The 27,502-nt window shown below is 53.4% G+C and overlaps 1 protein-coding gene and 1 long non-coding RNA gene across 2 annotated transcripts in view; one reads left to right on the top strand and one right to left on the bottom strand.

Annotated features, from left to right (window-relative positions):
* The first annotated feature begins 6,307 nt into the window (after window positions 1-6,307).
* The window catches only part of ACSBG1 (acyl-CoA synthetase bubblegum family member 1), a 48,137-nt gene continuing 26,942 nt past the window's right edge, over window positions 6,308-27,502 (top strand). Inside the window, exons 1-2 of the mRNA XM_041752783.1 lie at window positions 6,308-6,473; window positions 27,048-27,148. Of these exons, the coding sequence (XP_041608717.1) occupies window positions 6,412-6,473; window positions 27,048-27,148 (163 nt within the window). The 5' untranslated portion in view covers window positions 6,308-6,411. The remainder of the gene's footprint in view (window positions 6,474-27,047; window positions 27,149-27,502) is intronic.
* Window positions 9,332-11,074, bottom strand: LOC121489585. The gene is made up of 3 exons (XR_005987366.1): window positions 10,659-11,074; window positions 10,391-10,438; window positions 9,332-9,756 (listed from the first exon to the last, which is right to left on the bottom strand). It is a non-coding gene; the product is annotated as an uncharacterized LOC121489585 (long non-coding RNA).

Raw genomic sequence — 27,502 nt, 5'->3', positions numbered from 1 at the left:
CAGCCAGCTCCAAGGGCAGCTAGCTGCCACTGTGCCCCCACCCCAGGGTGGACGGTGGGGGCAGGGGTGCTGCCTGTGCAACAATGAGCAGGTTCCATCCTGAGGCTCCGCCCCTGCTGAGAGCCCTGGAGGGGTTGTCCAAACCTCCTTCTTCAGTGATGACCTGCCTCCGTGCCACTTTGGAGCTTTCTCCGGACCCAGGGTAATAAAAATAGCAAACACTAACTCTTATTGAAAGCTTCCACCGCCCTAGGTCCTTTCCGTACATTTAACTCCCTGGAACCCAAGGGATAGGAGCTGTTGTGACTCCACTTTTCAGATGAGAAGATGGAAGCACAGAGAGATTAAATAATATGTCCAAAGTCACACAGCATGTAAGCAGCTATCTTATCCCAGGTTCCCAGAAAACAGAGCCACGGCCAAGTCTTCTGCCCTAAGACTCTCCTGGGACTGCATTCCCAGGGCACAGATGTGCAGGGGGAGGAGGTGCGGAGCAATTTTGAGGTAGTGAGTGGCTCTCGGCTGCACACGGAAACGGCTCTTTGTGATACCCCAGGGCTGCCCAGGCAGGCCTTCCCGCTGAGAGGAGCACAGGTGTCCACACGAGGGAGCTGGCGCGGAGAGGGTGTGGGGCAGAGGCGATGAGCGGGGAGGGCAAGGCTGAGGCCCCGGGGGAGGGGGACAGATGGGTGGCCTAGCTTGCACCCCTCCGCCACCTGCTCAGCTCATGTTTTCTGTACAGCCCTTCCGCGGAGCGCAGCTTCTTGTCCCTGTTCCCTAAACTGGTTTCATTTAGGGTTTCTGCTACTGTGGCCAAAAGTCCCCATGTTATAGATGAACACACAGACTCGGGGGGTGACTTGTCCTGGCTGTGTGGCTAACCTGACACCAGAGCTCAGCCTCTGCCCTGAGAACGTGACTCCATAGCCTCTGTCTGGGGCCACTGGGGTGGCCTCCTCCTCAGCCGCCCCTGTCTCCTCCCTCAAACACCTTGTCCCCAGGTAGCCCCGTTGTCCTGTGCCCACAGGTCAGAACCCCAATGCACCACGTCCTTCGGCCCCTGGTTCGGCATGGTTCTGCTCTGGTGGGAAGTCTGTGAGACCCCGAGGCCCCAGGAGAGGTGTCTGAGCCTCAGGAACCGCTTGCTGGGTTCTGTCCTCAGCTGGAGGGAACCCACACCCAGCTGGTCCACTGTAGAGGGGACCCACAGGATGCAGATGCAGCCCCAGCCGCAGAGCCCTCACGTGCACACAGGCCAGCCGTCGGGGCAGAGCACCGTGCCTGACGCCTGACGGGACTCTGCCAGGGCGGGGGAGTGACGCAGTTTTGGGGGGTGGAGGTGGTTCTGAGAGATGCCAAGCCAGGATTTGTCCTCCTGACTTCCTGAGCGCAGCCTTAAGCCAGAGCTCCATAGCACAGCATTTCAAAATTAAAGAAACAACAGCAAAAACTGTGCCCTGGTAATACAGATGGTAACAGAAAAGTAGCCCAGAGTTTCTGATGTTGACAATATATAACCGTGCTCCCCCTGCCCAAGCTGCGGCGGCATCTTTAGGTATTTTTTTAACCATTTTTACTTGTAACACCTGCTCCTGGAGAGGATCCCACAGGTGAAAAGCATATGCTCATCTACTAAGCCTTGGTTTATCAGCCGTAAATGGCACCTATGCACGATGACTTAGTGCATCACACTCAGCACCCCCCTTCTGGCTCCTGGCACCCTGAGTCTGGGCCAGATATCTGCTCCTGCACCAGCCCCCATCCGGGCTCTGCGACCAGTGCCTCCAGCACTGAGGACACATACTAGAGCTCCAGCTTCTCCCAACTGTTCACAATGTTTGCAGTGTTGCCCTTTCACATCTGTGCCATGACTTATCTCTGCAAGTTGTTTTTTCTTGATGTTCTAAATCACCTTGTGTTTTGCTTGGTGTTCTTATCCACCAAACATTGTCTCTTCAGGCCAAGTCTTGGAGCCAGGATTAAGGCCTGTTATAGGGACTGCCCCTTTTTACTGGGAGACATCCTGGACCTATTTCCAAAAGGAGCTGCTTATTCTCCCCCAGTGGCCAGGGGCAGCCAGAAATCTCTGCCATCCGGGAGCAGCATTCTAGTGGGCCAGTAAAGCTAGAAACCACAGAATCCCAAAATCGGGTAACAGTTAGGGGGCGTGCAGAAAATAACCAGAAAGGGGGTGAAGAGTACGGTCCCAGCTGGGGTGGTTGGAGAACACCTCCTAAGAAGGTGACATCGGGGCAAGGCTGAGGGAGGAGGAGGAGAGACAGCCAGTATTTGGGGACTGTATGTTCCAGACCGAGGGAACACTGCAAAGGCCCTGAGGCGGTGGGGACATTAAGGACGCTAGCGTGGCTAGGGGGCAGAGGGCTTGTAGGAGGTGATGTGAGATAAGGGAGGCCAGATCACACAGGGCCTGCTGGCCCAGCACAAGGACGGTGGCTTCTATCCTGACAAGGGAAGCTCTTGGCTGGATCTGGGGGGGCAGCAATGTGCTCTCCGACTGCAGGCCTGCAGGGGCCTGTGTGGCCTCACCGCTGTGCGGGGCTCCAAGGCTCCACTCTGCTCACTCAGCTCCAGACCTGGGAGGCCAGTGTCCACCTGAGATGGGGGGAGGGGCTCCACCCTCAGCACACGCAGGCCCCTGGGTCCCTTCCAGGACCCCTCCTCCTTCCCGCAGCCCCGCCCGCCCCCTTTCCGCAGGCCGGCCCGGCCCTGTAGCTCCGCCTCCTCCTTCCCGCAGCTCGGTCCCCACCCCGCATCTCCGCCCCTCGTACCCTCATTCCTGCACCCATAGCCCCCGCCCCCACTCCCACAGCCCTGCAGCCCCCCTCACCCTAGAGCCTCCGACCCGAGCCCCGCCCCTGCCCCCCCAGCGCCGCCGCCCCGCCCCTCCTTCCCACAGCCCCGCCTCACCCCTGTCGCTCCTCCCGGTCCCCACCGCCCAGCCCCTGTTCCCTCAGCCCTGTCCCACCCCGCCCCCTCATTACCCCGCCTCATCTAGGCTCCGGGAGAGGAGAATGGGCTCTGCCCACGGTCCTGCTCAGGCCAGCACTCTGGGAACCGTCGTCCCCGCTCTGCCTGGACCAGTCCCGGGACCGTGGTCCCTACGGGCTCCGGTGCAGAAAAGGAGGCAGAGACCAGGCTATTACACAAGGTGCAGCGGAGCCGCAGGAAGCCCCTTCGGCCGCCACATCCGTGCAGGACACCTTCCCCAAGGTCACCCTGGTCACCCACGACTCTCGGGAGCCCCTGCTGCCCCCAGGGTCACCGGGCTGCAGCCCCCTCCCCATGGCAGCTCGGAGCCCAGGGCTGTGTCACTGCGAGGCTGGATTTCCCCATTCCTGAGGTTGCTCCCTGTCCTGCCGTCTGGGGGTCTCTGGGTCTGCTAAGGGCTAGGAGCCCCCTCCCCAGAAAGACAGGGATGGGAGGACACACACACAAGTTGCCCGTGACTTCAGGGACGTCCCGGACTCTCAGCTAAGAACACTTGTTCCATCCACAGACCCCTCCTGCTTCTGGGCCCACAGCATCCCACAGACAGCAAGCCCTGCCCACCCACCCCCTGCACCCCAAGTGCCCTAGCAGAGGGAAGGCCCTACAGCTGGTGCAGAGTGGTGGTGGTGGGGGCTTCTCAGTCTGCAGACTCACGTGGGCAAAACTGCAGCTTTGCTTTTCTGTAACTTGATGGAAAAAATCTAAATCTCTCCCCTTCTTCCTCCTAATGGCAGAATGTTCGATCTGTCCACATCACAAAAACTGTCATTTTTAACTTTAAGTCATACCCCAGCAGCTCCAGAGTGGGAACTTGTCCTGGGGTTAAGTGCTGACCGTCCAGGCACAGCCAATTGCTGTGGCTGCAAACAACCTAGATGTTCGTACAGGCCGGGGCCGGGGCAGCGGGGAGCCAGACCTCTCCTGTGGCCATGGGGCCGGGTCACCTGGGGCTGCGTACAGGGGCAAGGAAGCTGCTGCTGACCAGTGGGCCCCTAAGAGCCCCCAGCCTCTCCCTTCACCCTATGTCCCCCTGCGTTGGCCTAACTCAACCCCAGTGATATCCACACAGCTCAGCACAGAGGAAATCGGGGGGTGGAGGGGACAGGAGGCCGAATAACCAGCAAGTGGTCACAGTGGTACAGGGTGACCGTCAACTAAATCAGACTTGGCTGCTCCCTGTCCTTCCCTTCAGCACTGACCCTCTGCATGGTGTGTGCCTTTGGTCCTGGGGCACAGTGGAGTGGCCAGCAGCCTCTCTTGCCAGCCCCCCACCCTGCCATCTCCCCAGGTGGGCCCCGGTCCATTGCTGCTCTGAGGATGGGGCTGCCCAGGCCCTCCCATCCATGATGCCCTGGTACCATCTCCTCTGTGGCACTGTGGAAGGCCTTGTCACCTCCACTGCAGGAAATGGCCTGAGGATGCCCCTCCCCAGGGCTGGCTTCCTTCCTAGGACCCCTAAGAGTCTGGGTGATGGGAAGGGATGAGAGGCACTTGCTATGCCTTTTCACACCCCCTTCCACACTCTTCCAGGCCTTCATCTCAGCCAAGAATTGGACATCTTTCTTCTCTGACTCAGTTGCCCCATGGCTGGGGATTCTCAGACTTATCACTCAAGGCACAGTCCTGCTGGCATCCCCACCAACTCAGTAACATGCCCCTCCTCAAGACCTGCCCTGACCAGGTGGTCAGTCTCAGATCTTCATGTGGGGAAACCCACATGATTCAAACAGTCACACTGAGGCCCAGAGAGGGGCAGGAACCCACCCAAAGTCACAGGGGAGGAGGCATGGGTGAAAATTGAGGCTTCAAAGCCATACACTGGGGGGATCCCTGTGTGGTTCAGTGGTTTGGTTCCTGCCTTCAGCCCAGGGCATGATCCTGGAGACCCGGGATCGAGTCCCGCGTTGGGCTCCCTGCATGGGGCCTGCTTCTCCCTCTGCCTGTGTCTCTGCCTCTCTTTCTCTCTTTGTGTCTAACATGAATAAATAAATAAAATCTAAAAAACAAAAACAAACAAACAAACAAAAAAACCAAAGCCATACCCCGGGCCTCCTGTCCTGTGTACTGGAAGGCAGCATCCCGTGGCCTGAGGTCAATGCCTGAATTTTCTTGGAGACAGCCAAGCCCCTTCTCAGCCACCTGCTGCCACTGGGCAAGACCGCATCCAGGTGACCCAGGGGATCCCTCTGCCCCTTTCTGGGGACACCTTACAGGAATCTCCAGCAATACCTCCTGTATATAGTTTACACTGGGTTGAATCAGGTTCCCAAAACTTGTGCTCCCCCAAGAGCCTCAGAATGTGACCTGACTTGGAAGTAGGGTCTTTGTGGATATGATCAGTTAGGATGATGTCATAGGGGGCCCTCATCCAGTGACTGCTGACCTTGTAACATGAAGAGACGTTGAGGAATGTTGCCCAGGGAGGGAAAAGAGTCACGTGGAGACCAGCACAGGTTGGGGTGCAGTGCCTCCAAGCCAGGGCCGTCCAGGGGCTGGAGGAGGCCAGGAAAGCTGCTCACCCAGAGTCCTAGAGGACTCTGGACCTCAGTGAACCCCACCGATGCCCTGACTTCCACACGGCTGACCTCCAGAATGTGAGACGATGAACTTCTGGGTGTTAAGCCCGCCATTCTGTGGTGCTTTGTTCCCGTCACCTTCAGAAACCGGTGCACAGTCAAAGAGGAGATTTCTGGGATTCAGAGAAACCCTCCATCCTCCCTGCCCACATCTGTCTGGGGCTACCGTGCTTATATTTGGTGCCCTGGATGGTCACAGTCCTCGGTCCCCCTCTCACATCTGCTTTGGTGAAGGTGCCTATGACAATGACAGGAAGTCCTCAGGTGTCCAGCGCCCAGGGCTGGGCAGGGGCAGCAGGGAAGGGAGGTGAGATGGCCTCCCAGGGCCCTGTCCAGTAGCGGGTGAGGCAAGGCTGCAGAGTGCTGGCCCTCGGGGTACAGCCCCAGCAGGGTCCCGGTTGTGGCACCCTGGTGCTGACACCCCCAGGGCTCCACTGTGGCCTGGAAGGCCAGCGAGGATGGCTTCCGGGGGCCAGAGCCCAGAGCCCATTGGCCAGACGTCCTGGGAGAGCTGGGGCGGATTTGCATCAAAAAGAACACTGGCTTCATTGAAATTCTCCTGGCCTCCAGTGAAACAAAACCACCAAGAAAAGGAAAGTTTTCATCCTGAGCAACTTCACCGCTGAGGAGCGTTTTGAGCTTCTAAAAATAGAGAGGAAATGGGCCTCTTTGGGCGCTGCAGTCGCCGCCTCCCTGCCGGGCCCGCCCCCACTGCCCACTCAAGGCCGGCCTCTCGTCCAGTGGGTCACTGAGCTCTGGCGCAGGTGCCCGTGGCAGATGCCACACAGCTCTATAGCTGGACACGGTGGCCCCCGAGGACCCCAGCATGCCGGACAGCGCAGAGGCCCCGCAGGCCAGCCAGCCCGCCCAGGAAAGCTTGACACCCAGGTGAGCCAGCGGTCAGGCCGGTGTCCGTGAACCTGGGCAAGCGGCTCCACCCTCTGAGCCTCCGTCTCCTCATCTGGGAAATGGAAGGAAGGGTCTGGATGACCTCTGGAATGAGCACTGGCTGGGACGTGAGTCGTCTGAGCTGCTACTTGTGTCCACCGACCCTGGGTGGCCAAGAGGGACTCAACTGAAAAAGGAGTTGCCCCCCTGGGACAAGAGCAAGGGGCTGCCGGGGAATGGGGGGAGGACCCTACAGTTCTTAAGAACCTTCCCTGTGTCCCCAGGGCCCTTTGGCATGTGGGGGTGATAAGAGATAAGGATGGGAGAGCTCTAGCCAGCTGTGTGACCTTGGCAGGCCCCTGGCTCTCTCTGGGCTGTAGCGTCCCTGTCTGAAGCCCTTGCACTGTGTGTGTTGCACAATCTGTGATTCAGATGAAGCAGATTCAATTAGTCAGACGTTCTCTGGTGCCCGCTCTGACCCAGGCCCTATCCATCCAAGGCGCCCAGGATCCTGAGAAGGAGGGACACCGTCCCGGCCTTGGAGCGCCCCAGCCAGGAGGCAGGGAGAGGCAGACACTCTCTGGGGTCCAGACACTGTGATCTGTGCCCAGAAGGGGTGCCGGCCAATGGGAAGGCAGAGATGTTTCTAACTGAGGGCACTGGCTCTAGGCCTTGGATGACCAAAGGGACGCTAACAGTCAGAAAGGAGAGGAAGACACCTGTGGGCCGAGGGGACAGGACAGCATCACGGCAGGAAGACATGAAGGAAGTCAGGGGACTCTGGGCTGGGAGACATCCAGGGGCCGCGAGGCGGGAGGAGGATGGGGGACCTGCGGGGTCTGAGCCCTCTGAGCTCCAGAGCACCACCACCGTTCTCACGGGCAGTGGGGGGAAAGGGGATGGCCGAGCAAGGATGAAGGCGAATGTGCCTCAGAGACACAGGTCCCTGGCAAGGGCAGAGCGCTGGGTCTCCAGGGAACACAGGGTGGACTTCTGTCCCCTCAGGGTGAGGGGGTCTTTGCCTGCAAGGCCTCAAGAGCATGAGGTCCAGCCCCCTCCCTGGACACGGCCATGCACGGGGGGTCAGTAGGCCCCTCGAGGTAAGCTGGCCAGAATTCCTCACCCAGGGTAGTTTCTGGACATGGGTGGTCCGGCCACCTCTGGGGGCAAAGCCCTCGTCAGCTCGCCTCAAAAGCTCAGCCCTGGACAGGAGGCAACAAGCTCTGCTGGTTCTCCAGGTTCCCGGCCCATGAATGAGGTGGGGGTCAGGAGTCCATGGTTTGTGAGGTCCGCCAAGAAGGCCCGTGGTGACAAGAGGTGGCAGAGAGTCCTGTGCACCTGGTGGGGGCCAGCCACTCACAGAGGCTGACCCTGCTTTGCAGACACCATGAACAGGAGGCTGTCAAATGGGGCCAGAGCCTGTGTTGGGGACAGAGGGCTGAAAACCCAGAGTTGGGGGAGCTGCCTCTCTGCTTTCTGGCATCGAGGTTTGGGTAAGCTGTGTCACTTCCCTGAGCCTCAGCAACCCCCTGTGCCGCTGCAGGCGGAGCGCCTGAGCCCCATGGACCTTGCAGATCCTATTAGCCGCTAGCTGGTGCATGGTTCCAGAAGCAGAACGGTCACGCTGCCAGGCAGGGTAGGCGTCCTGGCGACGCAGCATGGTGGGCGGGGCGGGGGTGAGAGTGGGGGGATTGGTGGTTGCCTGGGGTTCCCACCCAGCTCTGCTCTGGACCCACTCTGCCCCCAGGCAGGACGGGCTCCCTGAGCCTCTCTTCCCTGTTGGTCAGCAAGACATTCCTGCTCCCTTGGCTTTGCAATGTAGCTCCCAGGAAAGAACTCTGAGCCCTGGGTTGCTGTTGTTCTCAAGTCAAGACAGTTACAGCTTCTGTGAATCTGCTTGGCTTCTCTGCCTGTGGGCTGAGCCGGTGCCAGAGGCCCCCGCCAGCCTTGTCTTGCTGTCCCCCGGAGACTGCAGCTGCATTCCTTCAATAGCCAAGGGGCCTTATCATCCCACCCCCTTTCCCAGGGTCACTGGGGGCGGGGGGGCCAGAGACCGGAGGTCAGTGGAGGGAGAGATAGCATCGATGGGAAGGAGCCAGGCCATCCATCAGGAGCACCCCCAAGTGTGTCCAGAGCCCCTGTCAGATTCTCCATCCAGTAGAGAGAGCAGCCTCCCTGAGCCTGAAGTCCCAGCTGGGAGGAAGGCCTGCTAGGGACCCTTGTTAGGGACACCTGCTATGGACCCCTGCTAGGGACCCTCTGTGTCTGTAAAGGTGCAGCCAAGGGCAGCATGTGGACTGGAAGGTGTGGGTGTGTGGGAATTACAGGTGGCCACTGGACCGGTTAGATAGGGGCCAGGTTGACCTCTAGGTCTGGAGGGGCCAGTGTGGCCAGACTGGGGCAGCTGGGCATGCAGGCAGCCAGGGGCCAGAGGAGGAAACTGAGGGGAGCCCCAGGAGCAGAGGAGAGCCTAGTCTGGGGGGAGATGAGGCTGGCCCAGGGCAGGGAAGGGTGGTGAAGCTCCCCAGCTGCCCTGCCGACACTGGCCACCAAAGACTGGGTGCAGAGAGGAGGCCCCTGGGAGCCAGGGATTCGGGGCAGGCACAGGGGGCTGCTGCAAGCCCAGGGGAGGAAGCTGTTTTTGCTGACAGAGCTCTCCAAGGACGACATCTCTGGGATGTGCAAGCCTAGGAGCAAATAGTCAAAAGGCAAATATTAGGGGAAGGATACAGGCATTTTAAGAATATGGAATGTCCAGTGCCTTCTGGCTCTTCCCAGCCTCCTCCCCACTCCTCCATGCTATGAAACACACTATGGTGGGGGGTTTTGGTATCTTTATTGTTTTTCTCTGTTTTCATAAATGCACATTCATTTATTCAAAATCAGTTATCGCTGACCATGTTGGGCCCCATGCTAAGCGGTGGAGAATATCATAGAAAGCTTCTGACCTAGCAGTTTACGTACTTGCATTGACACCCGACATCGAACAGTAATTATACAGTGACGTGTTAAATTGTGATTGTGATCAATGCCACCAGACTGTATACTTTGAAACGACTACAATGGCAAATTTGTGTTACATATATTTAACCACAGTAAAAAATATCTTTAAAATGTTGGTAATTTGGGGTGTCTGAATGGCTCCGTCGGTGAACATCTGCCTTCGGCTCAGTTCATGATCCCTGGGTTCTGGGGTCGAGTCCGGCATCCTGCTCCGTGTTCAGCGGGGATCCTGCTTCTCCCTCTCCCTCTGCGCCTCCCCCTGCTCATGCTCTCTCATGCCCTGTCAGATAAATAAATAAAATCTTTAAAAAAAATAAAATGCTGGTAATTTTTTAAAAGAAATTATGGACCTCATGTAACAGATGTCCAGCCTAGTCTCAGAGGTTCGGGAAGGCTTCCTTAGGGGAAGCAGGCCTTAAGCTGAGACTTGAAAGGTGAGCAGGAGGTGATTAGGAGAATAGCTTTCTAGGAAAAAGGCACAGCATGTGCAAAGGTCCTGGGATGAGAAGTTGCTCGTAGTGTTTGAGAATCTAAAAGGCCAGTGGGCATAGGACAGAGGACTTGGGAGTATAAGTGCCACAGGAAGGCAGAGGGCTAGTGTCAAGAGTCTTCAGACTAAGGGCAAGACACATTCCGGACAATCAGAGTCCCTGGTCCCAGACATCTGAATACAGGTCTGGATGCTGTTGGGATGTAGGTCAGCCCAGGTCAGCCCTGGGTCCTTGCAGGGGATGCCAAATTGTGGCCCAGGGACAGTAGAGCCTAAGCTGGCCTGGAGTCAGGACGCCAGGCCCGAAGCTGACTCATTCTGTCCCCGGGCAAGCCCTTGAATCATAAACTCTCAGGCTAGTGGGGTTTTTTTAGGTCACTGAGCCTAACCCACTCTTCACAATATTCACATATTATCAACCTACCTTGACTTGAATATCTCCAGTGATGGGGAACTCACTACTTCTTTGACCCTGCAAAAGACATGGTTTCATTTAGAGAAAGCCATACATCACACTGGGTCCCAGTCCCCCCTCCCAGGCAGCACTGACTCCTTGTAAAGGACCTTGTGGGGGACGCTTGAGGTCAGGCCTGGGATGGTGCTTTGGAAACTGTGAAGGTCATGACCGTGTGCAGGACAGCTAGGACTTAGCTCAGATTCTCACCCCAAGAAGTTGTAAAATGAGACTTTACCTCTGCAGAATCTAATAGGTTGTATGTTTTTTATTAATGGAAGTAAATTTTTCATCCAGTGCAATACACGATCAGTATAACTTGACGACTTGTGACAAAAAACATAGACTCCTATAACAGCAACGTGGTAGAAATACAGGAGCTTTCATCATCCCAGAATGTTCATGAAGTGCCTGGCAGTCAGCCCCCGCCCCTCTTGTGCAAGCAGCTGGTTCAGACAGACACTGCTCTGGCTGCTGCCGATTGTTTTATCAAGGGGGCCTCACACCATGTCCCTGGGAGTCACCCCCGTGGCAAAGTGTTGTGGCAGCTCATTGAAGAAGCCACCAGAGCTTTTCCCTCGTGGAGGTACGGTCGGCTCGAGCATTTTCTGCTGCCTCACGTCTTTGTCGGCCCTGGATCGTGATAATCCTCCAACCACCCGCCTTCTGCTGGGTGAACAGTGGACTCTCCTTGTGGTTTCAGGTTTCAGTCTCCTGATAATGATGCTGAGCATATTTTCAAGTGCTTACTGGCCATTTCTCTACATTCTTTTGCGAAGTGTCTGTATAAATCTTTAGCCCATTTTGTAACTGGGTTCTTAGTCCTCTTATTGTTTGCAGAGTCTTTGTATATTCTGGACATCTTGTCTAGGCTTATGTATTGCAAATATTTTCTCCCACTTTGTGGCTTATCTTCGCTTTCTTAATGGTGTCTCAATGAACAAACATCTTTTATTTGATAAAATCCAATGTACCTACCTTTTTCTTTTATGGTTAGAGACACTGTGTCCTCGCTAAGAAATCTGCCTAGGCCAAGGTTATAAAGATATTTTTCTATGTGTTTTTCCAGGCTTTTTATAGTTTTAGCTTTTACATTTAGGTGCATGATAATCTCAAATTAACGTTTGCACTTATTTATTCAGTTATTCAAGTGCCATTTGTCAAAATAGTTTTTTTTGACTATCAAGTTGCCAAAGTTGAAAAAAAAAATTGACCATATATGTGTGGATCTATTTCTGGGCTTTCTTCCACTGAGCTGTTTTTCTATCTTGGTGTTGATTCCATACTGTCTTCTTTGCCTTAGTTATATCATAAGTCGTGAAATCAGGCACTGGGGGCACCTAGGGGGCTCCATCAGTGAAGTGTCTGCCTTCGGCTCAGGTCATAATCTCAGGGTCCTGGGATTGAATCTCCTGTTGGGCTCCCTGCTCAGCAGGGAGTCTGCTTCTCCTTCTGCCTGTCCCCTCTGCTTATGCATTCTCTCTCTCTCTCTCTCTCAAATAAATAAAATTTTTAAAAAATCTTAAAAAGAAAAAAAGAAAGAAACCAGGCACTGCTGGTCCTCCACTTGGTTTTTTCTCCAGCTGTGCCCAGTGCCACAGGCAGGCACCTCTAAGATGTTCAAGGACTCTTGCCTTCTAGATTCTGTGCAGCCGCCTCCCCTCCCCCACCAAACCCCCCACCATGGGCTGAACTAGAAACTAATTTCTAACACATAGAATATCACAAAAGTGCTAGGATTTCACCTCAGAGGTTTGGTTGCAAAAAGGCCATGCTTTTACTTCATTGCCTCCCTCATTTTCTTGCTCATTCTGAGGGAGAGGCCTGTGTAGCAAGGGCCAGGGGAGATCTCTAGCCAACAGCAGAGAATTGAGGAGAAATGAGGCGTGCGGTCCAACGACCTGGCAGGGACTGAACGCCAGCGACAGCCATGTGAGTGAACTTGGAAGCAGGTCCTTCCCCCACTGAACCTCAAGATGCGACGCAGACTGACAGTTTGATCATTGCCCTTGGGAGGCTCCGGGCCAGAGGCACCAGCTAAACCACACTAGACTCTAACCCATGGCAACTGTGAGATCATCAGTGCTTTTGTCTCTAAGTCACTGCATTTTAGGATACTTGTTATGTAACAATAAATGACTCATAAACTTACTCCCTTGTATTCCCATGCAAAACTTAGAATTATCTTGTCAGTTTCTACAAAAAAGACCGTTGGCATTTTAACTGGGACTGGTCCATGAACATAGTCTATATTTTCATTTATTTAGGTCTTTGATTTCTCTCATCTGTGAGCTGTAGTTTTCAGTGTAGATTTCTTGCAAGAAATCTTAAATTTGTTCCTAAGAATTGTATGGGTTTTGATGGAATGTAAATGTATTTCACACTTAATTCTCTAACATTCGTTTTTGGTATATAGTAATTCAACTGATTTTTAAAATTATTGACCTTGTATTCTGTGATCTTACTAAACTCTTTTTTTTTTAATGAAATTTTATTTTTTTATTTTTTTATTTTTTTATTTATGATAGTCACACAGAGAGAGAGAGAGAGGCAGAGACATAGGCAGAGGGAGAAGCAGGCTCCATGTACTGGGAGCCCAACGTGGGATTCGATCCCGCGTCTCCAGGATCGCGCCCTGGGCCAAAGGCAGGCGCTAAACTGCTGCGCCACCCAGGGATCCCTCTTACTAAACTCTTTTACTAGTTCTAGTTACTTTTTGGGGTACCCCTAGGATTTTTTATCTGCATGATTTTGTTATCTGTTAATATAGCTGCACTTCTTCCTTTCCAGTCATTTTGCTTTTAAGTTATTCTTGCCTTATTGTGCTGGCTAGCACCTCCGATGTAACATTAAATAGAGGTCATAGAGGGGACATCCTTGCCTGTTCCCCATATAGCTAGCACTTCCCATGATCTTCATTCCTTCCTGGAGATTCATGTTCCTTCTGGTGCAATTCCTGTCAGCCTTAACTCAGTAACGATCAGTTATTATTTTTCATGGTTTCCAGGGGTCAGTAATTCACCAATAGCTCTGACGCGGGGTCTCTGGAGGTCGCAGGTCAAGGCATCTCCCAGGTCAAACCATCTGGAATTGGAGGACTGTGTTAGGGCTGTGCTAGTCTCCTGTGGCCACAAGCCTGGTGGCCTTGGACAGTGGACATTTATTCTTTTGAGGTTCTGGAGGCCACACTTCCACTGGGCTCACGTCAAGATGTCAGCAGGGCTGTTCCCCCTCCAGAAGTCTTGGGGAGAATGCATCCCCAGCCTGTCCCATCCACCAGCTTTCACCCTGGCCTGCAATTGTACCACTGCAGTCTCTGCACTGTGATCACACTGTTTCTCCTATCCTGTGTGCATCTCCCTCTTATAGGATACATGTGATTGCATTTAGACTTGACCTGAAGAATCCAGGCCAATTTCCCTGTCTTAGGATCCTGGATTTAATCACATCAATGAAATTCTTTTTTGTTTGGCAGGGGGCGATGCATAAGGTAATATTCAGAGGTTCCAGAGATTAAGAGATAGATATTGGGGGTGGGGCAGCTTTCAATTTACCGCATTCGTTGCTGGTCAGAGAATAGTTTTGCCAGTGGACCTGTCAGCTGCTTGATGTCCTCTTGCCAGACAACAGGTGGCTGGCCCGAGGTCATTCCAAAGTCCATCAGGTGTCTGAGGTGGGAAGACTCAGAAAGCTCAGAATTAGGATTTAGAAGCTGCGCTCCTCAGGTTTTCCTCTGTATTTCTACATGGTGCCTTCACATGATTTCCTTCATGATCGCTTCAAGGCAGCCAGACCTCTGATGTGGTGGATCGGGGACCCAGAAAGCATGTGTCCTAGGAGTCAGAGGAAAACTGTATTACCTCTTAGGATCTAGCCTTGGAAACCACACAGTATCACTGAGACACGCCACATCTGGTGGAAGCCAGTCATTAAGGCCAGCCCATCTCCAAGAGAAGGAGTGGGACGCAGCCTCCACCATGGGAGGGTGTAAGAGAGATTTACAGACCTGATTTCAGGCCCTCACAGATGGGGAGTGAGAATTCCCACTCATCCTTTAGTTGAAATGTCATCACTTCATCCTTGTTTCAAAAGCTACCTTCAGGGACGCCTGGGTGGCTCAGTGGTTGAGCATCTGCCTTCAGCCCAGGGTGTGATCCTGGAGACCCGGGATCGAGTCCCACGTCGGGCTCCCTGCATGGAGCCTGCTTCTCCCTCTGCCTGTGTCTCTGCCCCTCTCTCTCTCTCTCTCTCTCTCATGAATAAATAAAATCTTAAAAAAAAAAAAAGCTACCTTCACTGGAAAGAGTTCCAAGGTCACCCACCGTTCACTTTAGTACTTTAAAGTATATTGTTCCGATGTCTTCCAGTACCCTCTTACTTACAGAAAGTCAATCATCATTTCTACTCCTGTTTCCTGTTAGGTGACAGGTTTTCTCCTCTACCTGCCTTGGCTGATTTAAAACATTGTGATTTTCGGCAGTTTCACTGTGATGAAGTTCAGTGTGGGTTTACTTTATTTAGTTTTATTTGATACAGCTCAGGAACAGTCAACATGTATAATGTCTATGTTTTTCATCTATAATTTGTAGGCTGGTGTTTTCACCAAATGCTAGGGAAAATTACACATGATTTCCCCAAATTTTGTTCTGACCCATTGTCTCTCCTTCTCAGAGACTCCAATTAAATGTACATTAGGCCATTCAATACTGCCTTGCAGGTCACTGAGGCTCTGTTCATTTTTTAAAATTGAGATATAATTCATCTATCATACAGTTCACCCACTTAAACTGTAGAATTCAATAGTTTTTAGTATTTTCACAGAGCCACCACCACAGTCACTTTTAGAATATTTTTGTCAGGGATCCCTGGGTGGCGCAGCGGTTTAGTGCCTGCCTTTGGCCCAGGGCGTGATCCTGGAGACCTGGGATCGAGTCCCACGTCGGGCTCCCTGCATGGAGCCTGCTTCTCCCTCTGCCTGTGTCTCTGCCTCTCTCTCTCTTTCTGTGACTATCATAAATAAATAAAAAAAATTTAAAAAAAAAGAATATTTTTGTCATCCCCAATAGAAACCCCAAACCTCTTAGCAGTTCCTTCCCAATTCCCCTTAAGCCCCCAACCCTACGCAACCACTAATAGGATTTTGTCTCCATAGATTTGCTTCCTCCAGGCATTTTACATCAGTGAACTTGTGTATCACCTATTGTGAATGGTCTTTCATGGAGCATGGGTTCATGACCATGCTTCATTCCTTGGACGGCCAGATAACATTCCAGTACATGGATGCGCCCGTTCTGTTCACCCATTCATCAGTTGAAGGACATTCGGGCTGTTCTCACTTTATGGCAATTATGCATGGTGCTGCTACGAACTTATGCACAAGTGTTTATCTGGACATGTTTTATTTCTCTTGGGTATCTATGTGGGGGTAGAATCACCAAGTCATAGGATGGCTCTGTGCATAAACTTTTGAGGACCTGCCAAACTGTTGCCCATGGTGGCTGCACCACCTCGCATCCCCAGCAGCTGAGTGCAAGGGCTCTGATTTCTCACATCCATGCAGCACGCATCATGATCTACCTTTCTGACTACAGCCATCCTGGTGGGGGGATGTGGTATCTCGGTGGTTTTGATTTCTTGATGGCTGACTGTGCTGAGCATCACTTAATGTGACTCTGGTCCATTTGTGCATCTTCCTTGGAGAAATGTCTACTGAAACCCTTTGCCTGGTTTGATCAGGTTACTTGTCTTCTTACTATTGAGTATAAGGTTTCTTTGTATATTCTACACGTAATTCTCTTATCAGACACATAACTTGCCAATGTTTTCTCTCATTCTGCAGGTTATCTTTCTTCCTTATTTATGGCATCCTTTGAAGCACAAAAAGGCTTAATTTTGACATAGGCCAATTTATCTGTTTTTCTTTTGTTGCTTGTGCTCTTGACGTCATATCTTAGAAGACTGTGCCTGACTCAAGGCACCATAGATATATTTTCTTATAATGGTTTTAAAGTTTTAGCTCTTACTGTTAAGCCTTTGATAAGCTTTGACTTAATTTTGTGTGTATATGGTGTAGTCCAACTCCATTCTTCTGCATATGGATATCTAGCTGTCCCATTTGTTGAAAAGATTATTCTTTCCCCTACTGAATGGTCTTGGCGCCCTTGTTGAAACCAATCGACTGTATATGTGAACTTGAGTTCTGGATTCTACATTCTGTTCCATTTATCCTTACATTTATCTTATGCCAGTACCACATTGTCTTTTTTGTTTTAAGATTTTACTTATTTATTCATGAGACACACAGAGAGAGAGGCAGAGACACAGGCAGAGGGAGAGGCAGGCTCCATGCAGGGAACCCGATGTGGCACTCGATCCCGGGACTCCAGGATCACACCCTGAACCAAAGGCAGACGCTCAACCGCTGAACCACCCAGGCATCCCCAGTACTATATTGTCTTAATGACTGTAGGTGTGTAGTATGTGTTGAAATCAGTAGGTGTGGGCAGCCTGGGTGGCTCAGTGGTTTGGCGTCTGCCTTCAGCTCAGGAAGTGATCCTGAAGACCTGGGATCGAGTCCAACATCGGGCTCCCTGCATGGAGCCTGCCTCTCCCTCTGCTGTGTCTCTGCCTCTCTCTCTGTGTGTCTCTCATGAATAAATAAATAAAATCTTTAAAAAAAGGAAAGAAATCAGTAGGTGTGAATCCTCCAACTTTGTTCTTTTTCAACATTGTTTTGGCTATTCTGGATCTTTTGAATTTTCATGTAAACTTTAGACCAGCTTGTTAATTTCTGCAAAAAAAGTCATCTGGGATTTTGATAGGAATTGTGTTGACTTGTAGATCATTTTGAGGGATATTGTCATCTTAACAATATTGTCTCTTGATCACAAATTGACTTTCCATTTGTTTATATCTTAATTTATTTCAACAATGTTTTGTTATGTTTAATTTAAAAAACCTTTTTTTCTCTCTAGTCTTTTGATTGAATAATTTTTATCATTCTATCTTCAAGTTCACAAACTTGTTTATAAAATAGTTTCAAATCTGCTGTTAAGCTCATCTGGTAAGCTTTTCATTTCAGAGATTATACTTCCCTTATACTATCTATTTTCATATGGCAATCCTCCATTGTTCATCAGTTACGTCTATATTTTTTTAAATTATCAAACATGTATTAGTAACTGTTTTAAAGTCCTTGTATGCTTATTACACATCTGTGTCATATCTGAGTTTATTTCTATTAATTGCCTTTTTTCTCAATTTTAGCTCATATTTCTTGCTTTTTCAGATGTCTGGTCATTTTTTGTTATATGTTGGAAATTCTGATGATATGTTAGGAGTATGCTGATTCAAAGAATTTAAATACGCATGTGTGTTAAACTAGTGTCTCAGCCACAGGGCTCTGCCTTTCTGAGCCAGTTGCTCCTAAGAAATCCCATTTTGCTGAGCTGTGTGCAGAGGTGTCTGGAACCTCATAGGGACCCACTGAAGTTTAGGCAATGGCTTTGGTACTTTAGAGTTTAAAATCTGGAGTCAGACTATCTGGGTTTGTATCCCAACTATTCAGATTACTTGCTGTATCACCTGCAGCAAATTACTTCATCTCTCTGTGCTTCCATATTCATATAATGGGGACTATAATTCAGTACCTACTTTATAGGATTATTGATGTAATTAAATGACTTAATACATGTAAAGCAATTGGAGCAGCGCCTGGCATACACTAGGTGCTCAGTAGGTGTTAGTTTGCACTTTTAAAAAAAGCAAAATGAGGCGTGGTGGGGAGCTCAATTTGTGAAGTGCCTGCCTTCCACTCAGGTCATGATCCGGGGTCCTGGGATCAAGTTCTGTGTCAGGCTCCCTGCTCAGCAGGGAACCGGTTTCTTCCTCTTTCTCTCCCCCTGCCCTTCCTCCTGCTTGTGCTCTCTGTCTCTGTCTTTATCTCTGTCTCTCTCTGCTCCAACCCCCCCATGGGTAGTTTCTCTCTCTCTCAAATAAATAAAAAAATCTTTTCTAAAAAAGTGAAATGACGTTCTCTAGAAGACTGGTCCCCTGTTGCTCTGTGCCCCTACTGCACGGCCCCCTTGTTCATAGATGCCTTTTCTGTGTACACCTCTCTCCTCACCCTCTTCTTTAGACTATGGTCTCCTCCAGGGCCAGGACCAGGCCTGGAAGCCATCATGCATATGCTACAGGGGTACCATGACCCATTTGGTGGTAGTTCCCCTGCTTCACTCCTACCCTACACCACAAAGCTCCTCTGGCCAAGAGAATGGTCCAGAGCCTGAGGAATAGGTGGTGTTGTTCCTTCCTTTCATTTCCCTCTAGGAAAGATGGAAAACCACGTACCATTAGGGCTGGCACTTAGAGACCATCCCATCTGCCCCTTCCTTTTATAGACCAGGTAATCGAAGCCCTAACAGGACAAGAGCTGGGCCCCATGTTGTACTTGCGGCATAGTAAATAACAATGGCAAGAAATGGCAGTTTTCTAGGGCTCTCTGCTCTGGGTTCGAATTATGTCAACTCTGAGCTTCATATTGCCTTCCTAACAACAATAAAAAACACCAAGTAGCTGTCATCTGTCATCAATACAACACAAGAAAATGATTTAATTCTGATTTAATACACACACCTTTCTTATGCACAAAATGTTTCAAAATATGAATGGATGGAGGGGTGTAATAAAAGGGTCTGATGGTGGATGATTGGGAACAGGACTGTGGGGTGCCCACCCTTCTGTGCCCTGCCCAGGAGGCCCAGGATATTTGGGGTGGCCTGTTGGCCAAGAGTACAAAGTCTGAAACCCACTTGCCTGAATTTGCAGCCTCAAGTCTGCTAACCAAAGACCTCGAGTAAACCCTGTTTCCTCGTCTGTGGAGTGAGAATGGTGGTAGGAACTACCTCGCTGCGCTGGCTGTGGGTCGAATGTGTTAATGTACATACCCAATAGGTGCCATATAAATGTGAGCTACTGGCTGTTTACATAATAGTATTATTTCCATTTGCTCTCAGGCCCCTTGGGCCCAGGGACCTGGCAATGCCCGATCTGAGAGCCTTGTCCCTGCCTAGGGCAGCACAATTCCAGCCCAGGCACTCAAATCCCATCACTGATAAAAAATTGCAAGGAAGGGATCCCTGGGTGGCACAGCGGTTTAGCGCCTGCCTTTGGCCCAGGGTGCGATCCTGGAGACCCGGGATTGAATCCCACGTCGGGGTCCCGGTGCATGGGGCCTGTTTCTCCCTCTGCCTGTGTCTCTGCCTCTCTCTCTCTCTCTCTCTCTCTGTGTGACTATCATAAATAAATAAAAAATTTTTAAAAAATTGCAAGGGAGGGGAGCCCCAGTGGCACAGCGGTTTAGCGCCACCTGCAGCCCAGGGCGTGATCCTGGAGATATGGGATGGAGTCCCACGTCAGGTTCCTGCATGGAGCCTGCTTCTCCCTCCTCCTGTGTCTCTGCCTCTCTCTATGTCTATCATAAATAAATAAATAAATATTTAAAATAATAAATAAAATCGTTTTTAATTGCAAGGGAGTCACAGAGAGGACCAGGGACTCGCCCACGGTCACCCAGTCAGTGTTGGCCCCAAGCTAGAACCCACATGTCCCAGTGCCCAGAACACTCTGTCTTAGTCGGGAGCAGGTTGTCAACCAACTGGGTCCAGGTTTTGCAACAGAGCCTGGTGATCGATGTGTTCATTTCTATATAGGCTGGTGTGTTTATGTTGACAGGGTTGTACACTCTGGGTGCTGCCAGCTGGGCTAGAAGTGAGCTGGCTGGCTGGCCCCACCCAAACTGGCAGGAGCCTGGGTGAAGCTGGGACCAGACTTTGGAGCTAAAACCTCTCCCCTGACACACTCCTTGGGGGTCTTGCATGGGGGGCTCGGTCCCCAGGCACCTGCCCCAAATATGTTCCTTTGGAAGGGTCTGGGGGACATGGCTTCGACCACTCCTGCCCTGTCCTCACCCTTTCTGAGAGACCGTGGATTCCCAGAAGTCCTCTGCTTGGCCAAGGGTCCCCTCTGGACCAGCCTCCCCCTCTGCACCATTGCCTCGGACACATGTCCTTGCCTCCCATAAAATGGTGGAAACTTCATTCCTTGTCAATTCTCTCCTTTGATTGCATGATGCCCTCAACCCAGCCTGGGTCTGGTAACCCCAGTGACCTTGAGTGCTCCCCTGCTCCCCAACTGCCACCTGATTGCCATCACCTCTCAGCCTTCGAGGCAAGAGCCCGGCCAGCCAGCTTCCTTGGCCCCAGGCCCTCTGCAGTGTCAGCACAGGATCGGTGCAGAAAGAAGGCTCTTCCAGGAACTATCTATCAGTCAGGGGAAGGGAATATACACTTAACATTTTTATTTCATGGTAGACAATTATGTTTAACAAAATAACACCCAGCCTCTATGCTAAGTGCTCCATGAGGGGCTCAGCCAGGGCAGCTCCAGAGGGTCCCTCCCAGTGGAATTCCTGGAGGAGGAGTCGTCTGAGGAATAGTAGGTAGGCCAGCTTGTGGATTTTGCAAGGGCATGGAAAATGAAGATTACACATTTCCCAAGCCATCCTGATCCTGGGATAAGCCTATTTGTTCAGCCTCCTCATCAATTTAGAAACTGTACATCCAGCATGCACATCAAGCTGCCCAGAGGGTGCTAAAAGACCCAGCCATGGGGTTCCTGCCAGCCCATGACCTAAGGACATTTCTGGTGCCATTCCCTCACCTATACCCACGCCCAGCATCAACTCTGATCATTAGATCATTAACGCCACTGCTCAGTCCTCAGCCGGAGAGCAGCACCAGAAGGGAAGAGTCATCGCGTCCTAGGGACAGAGGAGGTCTGCATTCCTTCCTGGGGTTCTCTGGGGCTGGGTTGGTGATATGGCATGGGCTTCCAGAGCCCACTGGGAACCCTGAAACAGCACTGATGGGGGGCAGGGGAGGGCTTCCAGCAGGTTCTCAAGGGGGTCCTAACCCCTGTGGCCAGTAACCCAGACCCAGACTATTAAGGCGTCCTCAGAGGGAGGGCCTGGAAAAGAGAACTTTAAGGGACTGGAGTTTGGTGATGGGCTGAATTTTCTTGAAGTGAGTGTACTGGCTTTGACCTAGTAGCTCAGTGTGGAAATCTGGGGGTCACCCACCATTGCCTGGGTTCAAGGCCTTGGAACAAGCCATCCCTGTTGCTGCTGCCATGCCCTGCCCCTGGGCCTTCAGAGAGGACTTAAAATCCCCCCCTAACACCCAGGGGGGCACCTCGCCTGACCAGTACCCCCACCCCCAGAGGCAGCCTGGCATTTTGAGGTGGTGGCCTGCAAGTGATCACCAAGGGGTGGGGGGCTCTGGGTGGGAGGCCTGGCTGGGCAGGGGTGTCCAAGGAGCAGGGTCCCTGGTGTCAGAAAGTTTGGGTTTGTTGCTATACTCCTACCAAGTCCTGAGATGAGGGAGGAAGAGGAGAGGGTGCTAGAGGGCAAAGGGCAAGGTGCAGAGGCAGGGGTGATAATGGAGTGTGGATGGAGGGCAAATCTAGCGCATGTGGTTTCCCGGTTCCAGAGCGGGTCACGGAGACCTGGGCTTCCACCCGGCTCTGCCTCTTGCTGGGCATGTGACACGGAGCCACTGTCCAGCTCTCTGGACCTCTCTGTTGCCTCAGCCAGGGCACGCAGCTGTTGATACCACCGCCGTTACAGGACCGTGGATGCAAGGGGCCACTGCATGTCCAGGGCTTGGCACAGTTCATGCATTTACTAAAGAAAAGTTAGTCAAGACACAACCCAACCAGAAGTCAAGCTTCCACCCAGGCTGGGGCCCAGCCTGGCTCCAGGTGCAGGGCCCACTGGCAGGAGCCAAGTCCTCCCACAGCCCCGCCAAGGATGGCAGCCAAAGACTGCCTCCCTGGCCCACGCCGGCAGGTCCCTCTTCCTCTCCTGCTTCCCACCCTCTTATGTAAGGCTCGCAGGTGGGCAGCTGGGGCCCGCGCCAGGTGGGTCAGAGGTGTCTCAGGCCACACCTCACCCACAGCCCCAGGGTAGGCCGGGGCGGGTTCCCACACACGCCCAGCCCCAGCGCCTCATTACCAGCGGTGCCAGCTCCCACACTCACAATGCCTTAGCCGGCGGAGCTCAGGGAGCACCAAGCCCTGTTCCTGCCTCCACACGGGACACCAGGTGAGCTCCCTGCTGTGGCTAGATCCTGTCAGGCACCCATTCTGCCGTGAGGCCTCCGGGGGATCCTCAGCCAGGACCCCTGATCCTGAGACAGCTGCTGGGGGTCTGATCTTCAAGGTGAGACAGGCCATGTGGACAAAGGAAGCATGAGGGGGGTGGGCCACCGTGTTGGGGGGGCAGAGAGGCCCGTGTGGAAGTAGCCCATTGGGTGGCTGTGGCGTGGCACACTCCAGCCTGGGTGGTCGGGACAGTGGGATCTGGAGGACATCCTGCTTTTCCCTCAGTGTGGGCCTTTGAGGATTTGGGGAATGTGTAGGCAACGCCCTGCACTGCTGTGCTCCGGGAAGGTAGGCTCTCAGCTTTGTGCCCGGGGCAGACGGCAGCCAGCACTGGAATAAGGAACAGGGAGGGCGGCAGGGGTGCTCAGTCATCTGCAAAGCGGGAGTCCTGGAGTCTGCTTGCTTTGCTCATCGTGGTCCTCCTGGTAAGCGCCTGGCCCGGGGTATGGAAACCAGAGCCCGAAGGCGAGCCCATGTTGCTCTCAACACGATCAGATGTGTGGGCTCAGCAGGCAGTAAATTACAGTCAGGCGCCCAGCCCCAGGAGCCGGTGAGTCCTGCCCAGCAAGGAAGGCACCTGCGTCCGGGCCCAGCCCAGCTGCGGGCCGTGACGCACCCTGTATCTGTTGCAGGGTGGTTTGGTGGAGCGGGGCCTCCCTGGGGCCGATGCATTCCCGGAGGTCCCCGCTCTCTCCTCTGTGAGCTCGAGGGGCACGGCCGCCCCACGGGGACCATGCCAGAGATGCTCCTGCTCATGTCTGCCGGCTCCGTCCTGAGGACCGTGTAAGGAACAAGGACCCCGCCCCCCTCCCAGGGAGAGTACCCAGGCCGCCCGGTACCCAGACCCGTCTTGGGTTTGGGGGTTTTCACTCCACTGAGTCACCCTCCCGATCGTACCAAAGAACTTCTTCTCCTGATTCCCTGAAAGATCCTTGACAGCCCCCCAGTAATATGGGGGAGCTACTGTGCACTAAACACTTTGCAGATGTCCCGTATCCTCACCACAGACACAGGGTGACACAGAGCACCCAGGCTCAGAGAGGTACAGTGACTTGCCCAGACTCACACAGCCAGTGAAGGGGGTGAATTCTGGTGAACCTCAATGCTATATTGTTTCAAGAAAGCATTTACTGAGCACCTATTGCATACAGAACAGTGGCCTGGCTGCTGAAGGCTGAAAGGGAAGAAAGACAACAAAATAACTAGGAGATGGACCCCCATCTGGGAGGGGCTCCCGTGGAAAATGAGAGCTCCTCTCAGCTTGTGGGTCACACACACAGTCACAACATGAGGAGGATGTTTACTGAGCTCCCGCTGTGTACCTCAGTGTGTGTCAGGCCAGAGGACAAGAAGATTCATGGAACTGACCAAGCCACGTGTGGCCTTCAAGGCCGTGGGAGGGGGATGGTGTTGGGGATAATCCTCGAGGGCTTCCTGAAGGAGGAACTGAATGAGGCTCAGTCGGCTCTACCATCAAATGGTTCCCTTCAGCTCCTCTGGCAAAACAGGAGGACAGAGGCGAGACCAGCTGACCAGAGACGGTCAAGAGAGGGAGTGCAGGCAGGCTGTCCTGGCCCAAGCACCTCATGGTGTATTTGTGCACACACGCCCTTCTAGAGCTCCTTGCTTCCCGAGCCACTAGGAAGGCACCGCAGACATTTGGTTTCTGTGCAGGACAAGTAAGGCCAGGTGCTGAGGGTGTGTACAAGTAGGACAGGAATACTGTGCTCATCACCTTTGCCAGGCACTGGTGGTGATCACGAAGGTGCCACCTCACCCGCTGGTCCCTCTGAGCTCCTGGGCCTACTGCAGGGGACACAGCGGGGGCAGGACTGGAGGCCACCCCCCCCATGCTCCCTGGACCTGGACACAGGGTGGTGGCCATGCGGGACGGCACAGGCCCTGGCACCGCCCACACGGTGGGCGAGGGTGCCATCCCCTCCAAGGGGCCAAGCTCTGGCGAGGATGTGGACATGCTTTACCCACCTGGAATATTGGACCTAGCCTCTTAATGAGGCACCCAGTATTCTGCAGGCTCGGGGCTGAAGGCTTGAGCCAGACTGTTTGCCCCACGCAGCTGTGCACAGGGTGACAAGTCCCTGTCACACTGGCAGAGGAGGACCCCTCCACTGGGTCACCTGTGAAGGAGAGAGCAGGACGAGGAGTGGAGGGCAGTGCGTCTGAGCCACCAGGGCCCGGCCAGCACAGGGGTGCCGGACACTCGGGAAAGGGTCCCCCCACAAACAGAGGGTTTGGTTCAGGAGGCTCTCACTTGGCCACCAGCTCCCTTAGGCTCCTATCTTTTCGCTTCATCTGTTTTTAGCTATTCCGAAACCAGCGTCAGTTTACACAAATGTTATCAGGTGGGAAAATGCCGCCTGAAACTTTAGATGGGGATTTAAAGCAGACTTGTGAGGAGGCCGTTCAGATGGCGAGCGACCACCATCAGCGACGGCCTCGGCCAATCTGGGGTGGCTGCCCAGCTGGCGATTTCCAAGGCTGGCCTCGCTCCCCCTTGAGGACCCAGCCAGTGGGGCGGACGCCATACGCAGCTCGCCATCCGCGCTCAGGGACTCACAGTGCCAGACCCGAGGCGTGTGTCCTTCATCCGCCAGCTACTTGTCTGTGCCCAGAGCTCCAGGCCGCTCGGTACCAGTATGATTGTCTCTGTCCTAAAGCAGAGGCAGAGTCCACTCTGCAACCCAAGCGAGTAATGCTGGTGACCCGTGACCCAAAGTCAGCAGGACAAGTCCCACACGCTCAGATCCCCACCCTAGAAGCACGCTTTGTCGTCTCAGTGTTCCAGTGGCTTCCCTGGGAGAGGTTCCCACTCTCGGACAGAAGGGCCTCACTCACGGAATTCCCAAGACCGGGACCAACTTGGCCCCACCTCACCCTGCTTCTCCCCGCGCCCTTCCCTTCTTATTTTTTTTTTAAATTTTTTAAATTTTATTTATTTATGAGAGAGAGAGACAGAGAAAGAGACACAGGCAGAGGGAGAAGTAGGCTCCATGCAGGGAGCCCGATGTGGGACCCAATCCAGGGTCTCCGAGATCACGCCCGTGATCATACTGGTACTGAGCGGCCTGGAGCTCTGGGCACAGACAAGTAGCGGGCGGATGAAGGACACACGCCTTGGGTCTGGCACTGTGAGTCCCTGAGCGCGGATGGCGAGCTGCGTATGGCGTCCGCCCCACTGGCTGGGTCCTCAAGGCAAGCGAGCCCAGCCTTGGAAATCGCTGAAGGCGGTGCTAAACCGCTGAGGCAACTGGGCTGCACCGCTCCCCCCACCCCTTCCCTTCTTAACCTCCTGATGTGTTTCGCTTTAAAACCTAATTCAGGTTCTTAAGCAGACTGCTGCCAGGTGGGCCTGGGTGTGTTCGCAAACTTAGTTTGAGCCTGCGGTGCCGGCAAGGAGTAAGGCCGAATGTGACAAGCAGGTAACTGGCCCAACAGCCTGGGAAGTGGGCAGGGATGGGACTAGCCCCACCCTGACAGATGGATGGGACTCCCTGGAGCCAGGGTTCTGCTCTTGGAGCTGCCATGACCAGCTGCACAGGTTGCACACTGCACAACTCCAATGGGCTCGGTTTACATAGCTGAGGAGTATGAAATATGCCCCAGGAGTTGTGCAAAAGCTGCAGTCCTGCTTGAGTCTGGTGCGTGTACTGAACTCCACCCACTCATCCCCCAGGACGTTGAGGTCTGGCTAATTGAACCCTGAGGAAAAATGGTGCTGAGGTCAACAAGAGAGACCTCATAACTCCTGGGGCTATCTGGCAGGAAGAGGAGATCCATTGTCCAGGGTCACCAGGCCTGGGAAGCGAGGAGGATCTGGACTGGGAGTGAAGGCAGATGGCTGGAGCCCCAGGTCTCTCTGGCCTCACGCTGTCCTCTCCATGGGGAGGGGAGATCCTCACTTGGGGCCTGCAGAGGACCCATGAGAACCCTGGGAATGTCCTCAGCTCTGCTCTCAGCTTCTAAGCATGACTGTTTTCAAGGCCTGGGGCCCAGTGGGTATGGGGAGCAAGAAGGAGGGGCTCCGCTGGAGCTGTGCCCAGAATTGGCCACTGCTGGGCCACCCAAGCCGTTCCTTATCCAGAGAGGGACGCTGAGTCCAGCGAGAGCTGTGCACCTGCCAGAGTCACACCACAAACTAGAGCGGGCAGGGCTTGATTGTTCTTTCTCCTGAGCCCTTAGAACCTGCAGGGAGAGGCTGGGGGTGGTGAGCCCAGCCCTGCAGCTACTGAGTTCTTGTCCCCTGACTACCTCCTCTTCCCCCGGTAGGCAGAGACACCTGCCAGGGGCAGAGATGCCACTGTCACCCCCAGGGTACAAGACATGTGCTGAGCCAGCACCGGGAAGCCAGGCCCCAGGGGTCTCACTTTGTTTCTCTCCTCCCTGCCAGCTCCCTGACTGATGGCCAGACACTCTCCAAAGAGTCCATAAGCCACGCTCTCACGCTCCCGTCCCCAGAGAAGGCGAAGGATGCCCAGCTGGATGGGTCAGGTGAGCCGGCCAGGAGGCTGCAGGCTGCACTGGGGTGCCAGGGGCTGCAGGAAGAGTCCAGGCAGAGGCGAGCGGTGGGGAGCTGCTGGACAGGACTCTGGGGGCCGGGGCAGGTGGGAATCCTGCTAGTGGCTGCATCCCCCAGGGACACTCCCACACCCCACTCATTATGGCCACATCAGGGCCAAGCACGAAGGACGCAGTGGCCACTGGGGCCTCAGGAAGGGTGGAGGCCCAGGTAAGCCAGGCCAGGAGCTGGCAACCTGGTTGCCTGGGGTGAGGCACCTGCAGGTGGCCGGAAGTGCGCAGAGTCTGTCGGAGGCTTACAAGAACTTCCTGGAGTGCTGGGTGCAG

This window comes from Vulpes lagopus, chromosome 4, assembly GCF_018345385.1.
Source record: "Vulpes lagopus strain Blue_001 chromosome 4, ASM1834538v1, whole genome shotgun sequence".
In the NCBI taxonomy this organism is placed as follows: domain Eukaryota; kingdom Metazoa; phylum Chordata; class Mammalia; order Carnivora; family Canidae; genus Vulpes; species Vulpes lagopus.
This window is presented reverse-complemented; position numbering and strand designations above follow the sequence as displayed.